We start from the raw sequence: 14,795 nt of genomic DNA on the forward strand, positions 1-14,795 counted from the left end.
CTGGCTTATATCCTCCTGCAAAAAAAAAAAAAAAATCTGTCTAGCTTATTTTTTAGAATTAGTAAGAGCCCAATTTTGGGCCTTTTATTTTATACCTAAGACATTTAAATTTGTAATATTTTACCTTTATGTCATGTAATGTGTAATCTCACTAACCCAAAACAAGACGAGCTCTCAGGCTGGGCATGTGACACCATTTGGGGAGATGAGACTTTCTAGAAGGTAGAGAATCAGAAGCAGAGCACACGCAGAATTTAAGTTTTTAAAGAGCCTCGTGCCGAGAGCAGCGGCTACTGGCTGGTTTTGATGATCACTTTGTCCACTGCATTCCACATGCATAGCCCCTACTCATCTCTCTGTTTTCCAATGAATTATTTAGCAGTGTATTGGGCTGTGGTCTTTGGAGCAAAATATAAAACCCCAAAGCAAAAACAACAAAAGGCAAGAAAAAAATAGAGAGAGAAAAATGTGTGTTTAAAATTTAATGACAGAGCCCAGGCTTTTTGTATTTCCTTTCATGTGTCCTTTTTATGCAGGGCTCCTTTAACGCCAAATGGATTTATGAAACAATGACGGGGGAGTGAAGACACTGCAGCCTCCGGGAGGGTGCCCATCGGTTAGCTGGCTGGAGCACAGGTGGAAGGTGCTGTTGCCAGACCGCGGTGGGTGCTGCCCCCTGCGCCTGCTTCTGTTCTCAGCTGACTCTCCAAGGAGAATGTTATGCACACGGGAGGCCTACTCGAAAGTACAAACCCCCTTTTGACCAAGCTTATTAACGACTTACCCCATATGCTGTTTCTTTGCCTAATCTAATTTTGTTGGTAAATCCATATTCATTTATAGCCTTTTGGTGAGCCCAACCGGCGTGGCTCAGTGGTTGAACGTTGACCTATGACCCAGGAGGTCAGGGTTTGATTCCCGGTCAGGGCACGTGCCTGGGATGTGGGCTTGATCCCCAGTGTGGGGTGTGCAGGAGGCAGCCGATCAATGATTCTCTCTCGTCATTGGTGGTTCTATCTCTCCCTCTCCCTTCCTCTCTGAAATCAATAAAAATATATATTTTTTTTGGGGAAAAAAAGAAATGGTGACACTCAGCTCTGCTATTTCTGAATGTTAGAAGAATATGTTTTTTCACAACTTGTTAAGTTTCTTAAAACCTCAGTTTCACAATGCATCCCTCAAATTCCAAGTAATGCACTTATCTGTGCATTCGATGGCACTTATCTGTGGACTTTGATGATGCAAAAATGTCTACCCTTGGGCACATGTGTCTTGATTCTTATAGGGAATTTTTTTTAAGCATGGTTTGTCATTCTACTTGCCACTTCTTTTACAGCTGCATTGCTTAATGGTCGCTAGTTACAGAAATAATTCAAATTTAAATTAATTAAAATTAAGTAAAATTTAAAATTCACTTCTGTTGCACTAGCCAATTGCAAGTGCTTAATGGTCACATGAGCCTGGTGCCTTCCATACTGGACAGGACAGATGTAGAGCATTTCCAACAAAGCAGAATATTCTAGCTGGTAGCAAACACTCCTCTAGATTCATATATGCTAAATATATTGCAAATTATCCTTTTTCTCTCAGGATAGAAACTGAGTAGTTCAATTAAAAACATCTTTGTATTGTTAAACAACTTCTTTTATTTATTTTATACTCCTGGGTGTCTTATATGCCATTTATTTTCAATGGTTATATTCAAAAGGGTAAAAAAAAGTAACAAAGACAAAATATAGCTTCAAACTTTCTGCTAAAAAGAGAACTCTACTCAATTCCTAATAGATGTTTTGGTCAGAGCCCATGCATTTTTTTCAGTCGATGTATTTATATTCTAAAAGAGCTATTTAAGAAAAACAACACAGTTTTACATCCGGATTGTACTTCACTTAGATATTGATAAAACGGTTGAGAATAAACAAATTCAAACAACACACCTCCTGATTCCCTGGCCCTCTCCCTTCTCTGGGCTCAAAACAGCTTGCCCTCATGACAATAGGAAATAAAAGGTTTTATAGTGAAAATGAAGCACTACCCACCCATCTGACCTAGTGACACTTTCCTCAGCTCTCATTCTGATACATTCCCGATGGGGTGGGCTCCAGGGAGGGCCGGCATCCGTGCACACACGCGTGTGGGAAGCACCAGGGCCTGGTACTTACTCTGGCCTGAAGCATTTATTGCCTGTGGTTTTTTTACTTCTGTTACCCTGGCCTCTTCACAGACTGCTCATGGGAACACTCCGCAGAAGCGCGGAGTCAGAGCATGTACGCTATGCAGCGATAGGACACATTTATCGATGGAGTTTCTCCCAGAACCTTGGCCTTTTCCTGCTGGCTTGTCCTTTATTCTCCGCGATGCGCAGAAACACAGTGAATCTGCCTGACCAGGACGAGTGCAGGCCCTTCTCTCAGAAAGGGCTGGTTTTATTTATCCCTCTTCAGCCCCTTCCTGACTTGTCTTCAATAAGAAAATCCCTCACACCATATCCTACTTTGGATAGCATTTCATTTCTCAGATCCATGAGGATTAGAGTCAGATCAGGGAAAAGACTGTCTCAGGGATCGCTGGCGTTTCAGAAACCACTGGGGGAATGCCATATGCTGGGAATTAAAGACTGACCACCAACACTAAGGGGAAGTGAAGTTAATTACGCCAGAATGGCTCCTTCTGGGCGACTTCTCTTCAGTTTACTTGAACTCTACTATCTCTGTGACTACCACTTGCTGCTCAAAATGTTATTTATTTTTTGGTCGCCTAAGTGGCCCTTTTCTGTGGGCTTCAGTTTCGGTAAAAATAAAAATAGTAAGAGCTTTAAAAGACTGGCTACAGTATGACGGTGTGTAGCCGGATCTCAAGTTCAGTCGCCACTTCCACAAGCAGTGGGCCAGTGTCTTTCCTCACAGGCAGGAAGAGGTGACGTACGATAGGAACATTACGGAAAGTTCAGGTACAGCCAAAGCCAGCTGCGACCTCTCCAAGAGCCTGGCTGCTGGACGGGCAGGAGCGTAAGGGGAAGTGGAAACCCAAGGCCCCCGCCCAGGAGGTTATCTTGTATTTTACACTCTGGACCTCCATTGCCTCATCCCTCTAATGTATTTAATAGCAATGTTTTGAAAGTAGTAATTCTACTTCAAGAAATGCTAATACCTCAATCCTGCTATTTCTGAATATTTTTCATGACATTGAATTTTTTGGAATCTCAGTTTGAGAATGCATCCCTCAAATTTTAAGTAATGCTGTTTGTTGGTATTTATCTATGAACTTATATAACTAAAAAATGCTTCTTACTGACCCTTTTGGGGAGCCATGAGCTTCTTTGATAACACAATGAAAAATATGTAGTGTCTCCACAGATAACTGTATAGATGGACATGTACACAAATTGCACACATCACCTTCGGCAGAATATAGACCTTGAAACCAATGGCCAAAAGGTCAAAGAGACTCTGGAATAACAGCTTCACCTACTGAATCTGAAATCAATAAAGTGATGCTATGCCCTGGAGACCATCATGTAACTGCTGTGAATCCATACAACAACTGCATGTTGCCCACATAGTTGGCGAATGGAGCTGTTGAGTGTGGAAAACAAACTGTTTAAAGTTCACATAAATTTAGGTGGTAGCAGAAGTCACTGGCTTCTACTATTTATGTTACGTTCCTTTATTCCTGCCTGTCAGGGCTCCACTCTCGGACACTCAGTGGTTCTCCATGTCCTCTGTGCTCACTATCAAACCTGCCCTTAGATCCTTTATTCTCATCACGTACACACAGGTGCTAGGTTATCTGAGGTCTGAGGATTGTGGACTTTGAAAGAGGTTGGGGTCAATGTATTCACAAAAGAGATGAACATCTTGGGTTGTACTTTCAGATTTCAGACATAAGACCACTGGGGTGGTCATGTGACTTTCCGTTGCCCTGAACAGACCACAGAGGTGTCACTTATCCTGTCTCTTATAAAGCCCAGGCTTGCTCAGAAATAGTCTTCATAAACAGCCTGGATCTCACATTCTTACCCATCCTTCCCTCAGCTCTTTGAGCCCATTTTCTCTTGTGTGGGGCCTTTACAGTCCAGCTCACCTGAGAATTCCCAGAGGAGACACGCCCTGGCAGCAGCCAATCCTTTTGCTGTCCAGGGGCCCACTGTTGAGTGACCTGAAGGTCCAACCCAGGAAGAAGGCACTGGGGGGCTCGGCCCAGCCCCTGCACCCCCAGGAGGGCAGGTCATCCTTGTCAAGGAGCCCGAAGGACCTGCAGATAAGGGCTTTCCCTGGCATTTGGGGGCCTTTGTGCAGAGACCCTCTCGCCAAAGTGGCATCGCGGGAGGCACGCTTCTCAGAGGAATGAGGGTGGTATCAGGGCACCAAAATAGGAAGCCACTCTGAGGAGAGGATGAGAGCTCTCTTTCCCGAAGCCCATGTATAGTTTACAGACTGAACTTCTCTTCCTTCCATTTGAAAACCAAAAAGATAATCAAGTTTGTGTATGCGTGTACACACACATAGGGCTCGGACCATGACTGCATACATTTCCTGTGTTTTATTTTGCCATCACTCAAACACCGACTGCTTATCAGAGCGGGGTTAGCTATGGTGGCTTACCTGTCATAGACCTGGTGGTGGCACTTTCATACAGAGGAACGCCTTCTCCTGCGTTATTGAAAGCTTTTAGGGAGATTACATAATGGGAACTTGACTCTGGAGAAAAAAACAGAAAGAATACAAACACGTTGATTTATTTAATGCACTGAAATACGCAGGGTAAATCAAATCCAATATAATCGAATAAGTAAATTGTGGATTAAAAACAGGTGAGTGTGATTCTGGGAAGAAGGTGGCAGCGGCGACAATGCGCTTCCCTGAGCTTCCTGAATCTTCATATTAGAAGAAATTGAACCACTGGATAGAAAAGCGGAGGCATTTGATCATTTTCAACAACACTAGGTGCTGAGGTGCACTCACATCCTCAACCACAGGTGAGTACAGAGGAACCCACAACCCTCAGGCCTGCACAGTATCCGCTTCTGTGGGAGAGAAATCCGAGGGAAACATCCCAGCTGAGGACACGGCAACTTCAAGTCACCAGCAGGCAATGCAGCCAGTGCAGCAGAGCAGTGTGAGGACAGTAAACATAAATCCCGAAATTAACCCACAGCCTCCTTTTCAGGCCGAGGCTCACACTGAGGACAAACCACAGGAAATAGATTTAAAATTTGAAGCCATAGAAACGAAGGGGAGAGAAAATACAGACACAAGTAGGAAAGACGAACCATCACAAAACTTAGAAAAAAGGTGCATAATTTTTAGTGCGTATCAGGGGTTGGCCAACTTCTCTACAAAGGGCGAAGAGAAGAAATGTTTTAGCTTTGTAGAGCACTCTGCCTCCGTCACATATTTATGTTTGCTTTGTCTGTTTACACAGTACTTCAGACTTCACATCGATGAAAACGATTCTTAGTTCAGTGGGATCCAAACAAGAACAGGACCCGGACCAGGCTTGACCCACAGGCCCTACTGTGCTGAGCCAGGAGCCCTGGTCTAATGAAAACAACAGGCGAGGAGCTCTGTGTGTTGAGAAAAGCAAATGAACCTCTGGGAGAACAGGAAAAAGAAACACATGCAAGAAAGCAATAAAAATCTGTTGAGTTTAAATTTCATACAAAATAAAATCAGGAGAATATCAATCCTCTAGACATGTACACACACACACACACACACACACACTCAGGATAAAAAAATACACAAAAAATTGATCAAATCTGCAATTTACTATTTCAAAATGAGCTAAGAAACATTAAGAAAATAAAATGCCCAAAATGCAAGATCAACATAGCATCAGAAAAAGCTCAGAAACGAATTGGCGTAACTCAAAAATTATATATAGGCTACATATTCTGCTTTTGAGGATATATTACAACCATAGACAACATTAAGGAATGGGGATGGCATATGCAAAAATGTTTCAATAATTATTATTTCTGGTGATACTGTTACTGTTGTTATTCTGAAACTAACATAATATGGGATAAAGCAAATGTGTAATCATAAAAAATTCTAACTCTATCATCCCCCATGTCCTTAGAAACTGGTTTCTTGATGTGGATGGAACAACATACAGATTTAAAATAGGAAAGGTGACATAAAGTACTGTGTTCCAAAATTTTTATTAGAAAAACCAGTTTAAACTCCACAGGTATTTTATCAGTTTTAGTTCTGTCCACTGAAAAGTTTAGAAACAGACTTAATAACAAAAAGTATCCCTGCACCAAGACTTGGATTTTGAAAACGTATTTCCCTCTGCAAGAAACAAGGGCTTATTGGAGAGCAGATTGATTCTGGTCTGAGATGACTCTGGCTCATATCAGTTGAGCCTGACACATCCTCAAGTATCAGATAGAAAGGAAACAACCAGATGAATGGGCTCATGTCAAATGGATTCACAAATCAACCTGAAGGGGTTTCCACAGACCAAAGATGAGGACAATCTGAGCTTCCATAGAGAAAAAAGTTGCAATGGATTAAAGCCCAGCAAATACATATAAGTGGATAAATTCATTAAGATATATATCTATGTGTGTGTGTGTAATTCTTATTCAATGTATTGGGATGACATTGGTTAATAAAATTATGTAGGTTTCAAGCACACAATTCTATAATAACATCATCTGTACATTGTATTATGTACTCAACATCTAAAGTTAAGTCTCTCTTTCTGTCACCATTTATCCCCTTTACCTTCTTCTACCTCTCCCCACCCCACTTTCCCTCTTGTAATCACCATACTGTTGTCAGTGTCTTGAGGGTTTTTGTTTTGTTTTGTTTTTGTTTGTTTTGCTTAATCCCTTTGTCACTAGTCCTCAGAGAAATGCACATTAAAACCACTATCAACAAGGTTGGTGTGGCTCAGTGATTGAGCATCGACCTATGATCCAGGAGGTCACAGTTTGATTCCTGGTCAGGGCACATGCCCAGGTTGTGGTCATGATCCCCAGTGGAAGGCGTGCAGGAGGCAGCCAATCAGTGGTTCTCTCTCATAATCAATGTTTCCATCTCTCTCTCCCTTCCTCTCTGAAATCAATAAAAAATATATTTTAAAAATATAATAAAATGGAACTGCTTTACAATCCAACGATTCCATAAAGATATTTTTAAAAATAATAAGAGTTGGTCCATTGTGAGGTTGATAGGTGACCAAATTATAATCTTGAAAACTGGGTAAAAACTCAAATATTTAATGCGTCTTTCTTAAGTAAACTCTGTGCAACCAACTGCATAAGAGGGAAAGCATCTCCTTATAAGTTATTCCAACTTATAAGACCAGTAATAGAATTCAAATACTGCTAGTTTGCAGCCCAATGGGCAAAGTGGAAACATCTAGATATCATGTTCCTACCAATCAAAAAGCACATGACCCAGTAGAGCAAGCTTGTCAAACTCAAAGGCTAATGCGGGTCAAATAAATGAGTTTGACATGCTTGCTCTAGAAGAGTCTTGCCAAAAAGATAAAAATGACTTAGTCTGATTAAGCCTCTAGATCCAAATGCCAGTTTGTAGGAAATAGAGAAAAGAAAAGGTTTAACTCCAACTTAAAGCAATTTATTGAGCTATACATTTGTTGTCTGTGGTTTTCTGTATCTGAGTTTTACTTTACAATAATAAAGCTTTTAAAATAAGTGAATTTATCTCTGACAGTGCTCTTTGAAAATTGATGAAATTTTTCTTCATAAAATTTTATGGGACCTAAATATTAGAGTTAAAGTTATTGGTATTTCAAAGCACAATAACAGAAGAACTACAATATAGCAAACAATAAAATAAAATTACATATTATGTAACTAAAGGGGATCTAGTCAGTGAACTACTTCATGTATAAGGGATATTTATTATTTTTTGTTGTCCAAGTAGGTTATTTATAAGAGAGTAGTCAGGCAGCAAATGTTAAATGCTCTTGGAGAGCCAAGAATGTTTGATAAAAGATGGATCTCTGTGTCAGGTTACAATCATAATTCTGGGCAAAGAAAAACAAGAAAAGACTACATAAAATTGAGCAGTAAAGTGAGTGCTACCACTTATGAATACTACATGAGTTCAGAGGTCTAAAAATTAGTGAGGAATTGGGTCATCAAAGGTATGAAGTTGGAACTAGGGCTTGAGGCATGAGTAGGATTTAGAGGTAAAAGAATGGTGAACATTTCCTGAAATGTTTAAAATACAAGTAGGGAGGTCAACAAGGTACTTTCCTACTAGGAAACATGTCCTTTATAGTTATTGGAATAAAGACTTAAGTTTGTTTGACACATAGGCTTTATCTCGACAACCATAATGCAAAACATTGGCATTAGGTTCAAGCCAAATAAAATTGCCTTATTTGTGTGTCAAACCGCATTTGATTTCACCTATTATACATATACTAAATATGTGCATTTATCTATATTTTTGTTTCTCAAGGGAGTGAGAGAGACAATTAAGAAATTCAAAACTCACATGCTTAGAGTTAGGGTGTAATTTGTTTTTAAGAGAGAGAGAGAAAGAGAGGGTTGGCGGGGGGGAGAGAGAATTTGTCCTCAGTGTGTGAGATAATAGTGCAGAGAGGATGCTCGCCAGTAATTCACCCAGGAGCAGAGCCACCCCTATTCCTTAGCATGTGGAAGGAAGGCAGTCCCAGTGTTGTCAGGTTTTCTGGAAATCCAGATTTTTATGTGAAATCACCAAAATTTTTCAAATGTTGGCAAACAATTTAAATAAACAAACAAACCTGTGCTGGCAAAGTAAATATATATTTCTGGACTGAATCTAAATTCATGGCTACTAAATATGACCTCAGATCCCTACATGTTCATATTCATGCATACAACTGGGGGGGGGGGCGCTAAACTTCTTTAACCGTAGGATCAACAGCAACAAATTAGAAACTATAATGTGGTAAAGAGGGTAAATAGAAAATAAAGCAGATCTCATTAATGCAAACTGATCAGATTGCTTTCTGTGGCCCTCTCCTGTGCAGATTGGAATTCAGAATGAAGAAAGACCAACTTGATCAGAAACTCTGAACTTCCTGTTCTGTTAACAGCTGAAGAGTGAGCTGGTCAGTGTGGTCCATGAGGCACTGCATTGGTGCCTTCGCCTCTGCGCCCCACCTCCCACCTGCCCCGTTTATACCTCCTTAGACCACGGATTCCATAAGGCCTCTCTAGCATTTCTGCACTATTGGCTTTTAGATCTTTCAGATATTATTTCTCAGATAAAAGAAAAAAAAAGTCCCTTAACTGGTTGATTCTCATTTTCCTGGTTTGAATTTTGGTTGTGGCTGGAATTCCAGCGGGTGCACCTCATCTAGGTGCTGTCCGGCTCCTGAGCGGCAGCCACCATCTCTTCGTCTCTCTCCCGCAGTAAATGTGAGGCGATGGCCATTTCAATACTGACTCTTGCTAAGACGGAAGCCCGCCCAGTCTCTCATTGTCTGAGTAACGGCAGCTTCTTCCATTGAGGTCAAGCCCTGGTCCAGGGGACCCTGGCAAACACTGTGAAGCTTTATCATTTACTGGCTGTTGCGTTAATGAGCTATACTAACTCCTAAATTCAGGGAGACCAATTTTAAATTTAAATAAAAAGTGGCAATGGCTTAGCCTCAGGAAAGGTAAACAGATGTGCAATGGAGTTGTAACTGGTAAAAGAAGGCCACGTTGGCTAGGGGTCTTGGACACCTTGTGGTCCGGTATTTCCCCTTCGTCAGTATGTAATCTGAGGTTCAGGTGAGTTCATCTCTTTCTAAAGTAACACAGAGTGACATGGGAAATGAAAGGACCGGGACAGCTCCATAAGCCTTTGTTGTAGCTTTTTCAGGGTGCTTTTATTTATGCCCTTCATACTCTACCTGCTTTCTGCTCTCCCTGGCCTCAATATTGTGCTTTTGTCAAACCGCATTTGATCTACTGAGAAAGCAAGAGGATCTTTTCATGCTGCCATAAAGCTTGATCCAATACTGAATCAGCCTGAATGACGGCAATAAATATATTAGTCAGTTATTGGTTAATGGTGGACGGAGGACTATATTGCTCTGATCCCTTTTTGTATTGTCATGGAGTCGCGGCACTTGAGTGTGTATTGAGGGAGAAAATGCTTTGAGTCTGTACTGAGCGGGAAGATGCTGTGAGAGTGAATGGGGAGCAAAAGAGAATGAGGGAGTTCTCCCCACACAAAAGAAGGGTGTCATTTACCAGAACACCACTAGAGGGCAATGTGGAGCTATTTTCCTGCACATGCTCAGAGCTCTTCAACTTCAAAACCAGTAAATCACAAAAGAATTGCCTAAAATCGCTCCCTCTATAGAAGCATCAAATGAGCTAAGCACACTTAATATTACCATAATGAATTCCAAATGAATTAATCATTAATTATGGTCAGAGCTCATTGTTCAGAATTACACTTAGTGACAATTATGACAGTAAATTTATTTTTTGGATTTGCTAAAATGTTGTAGATATGTAGGCTTAAAAATGTATCATTTGCCTCTGAAAAATAAAATACAGCAACATTTTATTATTTTAATGTACCCTGAATGAATCATACTGAAATAACTTTTTTTTTAGATGTCCATGGGAATTATTTTTAATTATGAATATTCTGAGTAATTCAACAAATTTCAAATTATTGACCAGATTTTCATCATAGTGTTTCTTACATAATACATTGACTTGGGATACAGGGAGCTAAAGAAATACTTAATTCTTTGAGCATCCAAAATAGATGGTTGCTGGCTGGTAACTTCTTTGTAGCTGGGAAGAGAGGGAGGAATAAATGTACTTTTATTGATTATAGGGGCTGTAAAGACAAGCAATAACTAATAGGGAGAATTTTTGGTTCTCCTCCTCCAGAGACCTGGTAGGTGATAGGGCCATTATTCTAAGAGTGCGTGTTGAGACTTGCTTAAAGATAGTGAGATGAATGAGGTTTTTTGGGACAGTGGAATGAATCAAGAGACCTGCAGATAGCTCCTCCAGGGCGAGACCAAGATGCTGCACTGGGTAACAAATCCAGTGAGAACATCATTATTTTTAATTAATATTTTATGTGAGTTAAATGCCACTGGCACGTGCCAGATTGACAGCCCGTAGTCCTTTATTCATTACAGATTATGTATGTACTTAGCTCAGTGGTCCCGTCCATGCCAAGTGCTTGTCAGGGCCTAGTCTCCATGTCCCTGCATCTTTTGCCCTCTCTGTTAGCATCGCCAACACGTCAATTAGAGAAAATTAGAGTGGTAGCTGCTTTCCTAATGCAGATGCCTGCTCGCTGCAGTGAACCTGGGCTACCACATGCACAAGGCACAGGCCACCGGATCGCTGTCAGATGGTAAATGCTACTGAACACCTCTGACCTCACTGGATCCAAATCGTGTAATTAAATCCAATGGGTGGATGGCAAACACAGTTGATTGCACTGATCTCTTTAAAGAATGAGCAATTACAATTCATATTCAAGAAAGATGCAAATTGGAAGCATGGAACAGAGTGTGGAGTCTCAGAGGGAAGGTGGGGGAGGGAGGGTGGGTGGGAGGTAATCAACTAAAGACCTTGCATGCATATATGCATAACCCATGGACTCAGACAGTGGGGTGGTGAGGGCCTGAGGTGGGGGGCAGGGGTGAACTGGATGGGGTTGATGAGGGAAAAAGGGGGGTATATATAATACTTTTAACAGTAAAGATTTAAAAAAAAAGAAAGATGCAATCTATGTGATACATATACTATTCAATTTTACCTCATTACATATACTTTTTTGCAAATTTAATTAGTAGCTAATCTAACTAGTACCCCCTTTTAAAATAGGAACACTGTCCAAATAATGGTCAGATTTATAACATGACTTGTTCATTAATCAATCTTGCAGGTAGTCTGTGTGAGGAAGTATTTGAGTCCAACATAAAGAACTAAGGTACATTTTTACTTAATCTACCAGGATGGAAATCAGGTAAAAATAAACTTTACAAGAAATATTTCAGTGTTTGGCAGATAGAAGATGCTTAACAAATATTTGTTGTTTGATGAATGCATGAGACCAGGAAGGATAAGTTACTTAGCAGGTGTTAAATAACACGCCCCCACTCAATCTGAACCCAGAACTCACGTTTGTTCACTCCATACTGCCCATCCTGACATCTGTAGGGTCATTTAAAAGTGAATCCAAAGAGATTGTGGCACATTCCCCCCTCCCACTTGCATAGTCACATTCAACTATTCTTTTTTTTAATGTATTTTATTGATTTTTTACAGAGAGGAAGGGAGAGAGATAGAGAGCCAGAAACATCGATCAGCCGCCTCCTGCACACTCCCCACTGGGGATGTGTCTGCAACCCAGGTACATGCCCTTGACCAGAATCAAATCCGGGACCCTTCAGTCCGCAAGCCGATGCTCTATCCACTGAGCCAAACGGGTCCCGGCTCAACTATTCTTCATTCATTCATTTGCTCATTCACTCATCCGTTATCATTGAAGATATTCTGTATGTACGACATGGTTAGAATTTTTTTTAAAAGCCTTACTTGCCTTGATGAATGTTTTAATGTAGAAGCTGTATTAGATTTAAAAAAAATATTAGAGCAAAGTGTTCTGAAACCAGAGAGGTTTTATGGAGAAGATGGATGTTTTTCTGACTCTTGATGAAGAAAGGTTGAGGAGAAAGAAGGGAATAAGCAGATGCAAGTGAACAGCTCAGAGTGCTGGTTAGCATCAGAACTTGGAGACCATGACAGGACAGTTCCTGTTTCTCCTCCCCCTCCTCCTTCTCCGTCTCCTAGAAGTAATAGTAACACTTGTTGGATGCTTAATTAGGTTCTTGGTTAACGACCTCACATCCCCTATTTCATTTAAGCCTTCCCTTAATCCAGTGTCTGGCATACAGTAAGTACTCAGTGTACATTTGATGAATGAATGAATAATTGACTTCTAATGGTAAGAGGGGGAATTCTATTCCCAAAGTTCTGCCTCCCCCTCAGTACTACTTGCCTTTTACTGAATAAGAGCTGGTGAGTTGAAGAACATTTTGAACAAGTTTCAGACTGCACTTTTAGGGAAATGAATGCCTCGGAGCTCCGTAGCCCGGGAAAGATGGAAAAATATGTTGAACATGGATATGCCACACAGAGACTACTATAATTGTCCAGGCAAAGGTCACAAGGGCCTGGACTGAGGTGTGTAGAGCAAACGAAGAGCGAAGGACAGGTGTGAAGAGCACGCTCTGTCGCTCTCTTCGGAAGGACAATGGGGAGAGGAAAATATGAAGGATGACTCCTAGATTTTCAGTTTGATCGTGAGATTTTTTCATCAGTGATTTTAGTGATGCTATAAAATTGTTAGGACAAGAATGATCATGTCCGTTTTAGGAGTGAAGGCGCTGATGCAGGTGTGATCATCTCAGCCACAGAAGACACGGGAAGAGTTGAGGGCCTTCTGTGTTCTCAGGTTTGCTCCTCCCTCCGTAGTGCCAGGACTAGACGATTTGGGGTTTCCTCTGGACCAGTCTGCAGAGCAGCCTTTGCTCACCCATTAGAACAGGAGACTCGTCCCTCACCTGCTTCTGTACTTTGCCTGGACAATTACAGTAGTCTGTAATTGTAGGTGAGGTACTTTGGCAGAGAGCCCTCCGAGTCAGAGAAACGACTGGGCAAAGCTTCCATTAGGGATCACTGCAAGCAGCTTGCAGAGGGAGCCTCAATAGAGGAGTCCCCAGCAAAGCCTTCATCAGGAAAGTAACGGACACAACATAACCAAACACACAGCTTTCCCCCTCCTGTCCACCTTTCCTAAAGAAAAAGTAGAATTAAATAAAAGACAAGGTGGAAATATTATATGACTACCTAAGGGCTCAATGAATAAGAAACGCAGATGCTCTTCACTTAATTAATTCAAGCAAACAGACCATTGCTTTGGTTTAAAAAGCCAGTCAAACTGACTCCTTAGCATAAATAGATCACATAATAAACCATAAATAAACAAACTGTGTTGGTTAGGAACTCAAAGAGGAAGCACATCCTTCCCTTTTACAAAGGATTGCCACCCTTCCTTTTGTCCCACCTCCTTTTCCCTTCCTTTTAGTTCCTGGGTCCATTCCCTTCCTTCCTCTCCACTCACTTCCTTGAGTTTCTGGGAGAGGGGGAGGGAGCAAGGAAGAAGAACAGAAAACAAGACATGAAGAGAAAGAATGATGTGAATATAAATACCGAGGTGCTGAGGAAAGAGAGCATAAGAGGATACAATGACTGGAGTCCTTGTTTAGGGCCCCTGCTGCACCAGATACCAACGCTGCCATGCCTACCTTCACAGAACCCTATGAAGTGGGCTCAATGATGTCTACTCCACAGACCAGAAAACACAGGCTTAGTGATGGTCATGGAGCTCAGTAAGTAGCAGTGCTCCAATCAAACCCAGGTCTGTCCTATTTGCAAGTCCACCCACGGGTCCTTGTAGAGTAAAGTCTGAGGAAGACCATGTGGGCAAAGGCCTAGATGTTTTATACGTTCTTTAAGTGGACCAGTAGAAATATGGCACAAGACATAAATAATTTTTTTGAGTCATATATGAGCATTCATTTCAATACTGCTGGCAAGATGGGAGAGCAGCAGGTCATCCACAAAAATCTGCTCTGCAGCCCCCCAAGACACAAATAATTTCGGGTCTTCACCATGCCTCACTTTAAGCAGAGCCAGAAGGGAATTTTTCACTTAGTAATGTGTATCAACATCACATAGATGCCATTTAATTTTCACCTTACTTCGTGGTATACTAACGTATGTG

General features: G+C 41.2%; 1 protein-coding gene across 1 annotated transcript in view; it reads right to left on the bottom strand.

Annotated features, from left to right (window-relative positions):
* Positions 1 to 14,795, bottom strand: part of DCC (DCC netrin 1 receptor) — a 349,712-nt gene that overhangs the window by 96,624 nt on the left and 238,293 nt on the right. Inside the window, exon 11 of the mRNA XM_015565696.1 lies at positions 4,605 to 4,700. Within this exon, the coding sequence (XP_015421182.1) occupies positions 4,605 to 4,700 (96 nt within the window). The remainder of the gene's footprint in view (positions 1 to 4,604; positions 4,701 to 14,795) is intronic.

Source organism: Myotis davidii, unplaced genomic scaffold (genome assembly GCF_000327345.1).
Source record: "Myotis davidii unplaced genomic scaffold, ASM32734v1 scaffold520, whole genome shotgun sequence".
NCBI lineage: Eukaryota > Metazoa > Chordata > Mammalia > Chiroptera > Vespertilionidae > Myotis > Myotis davidii.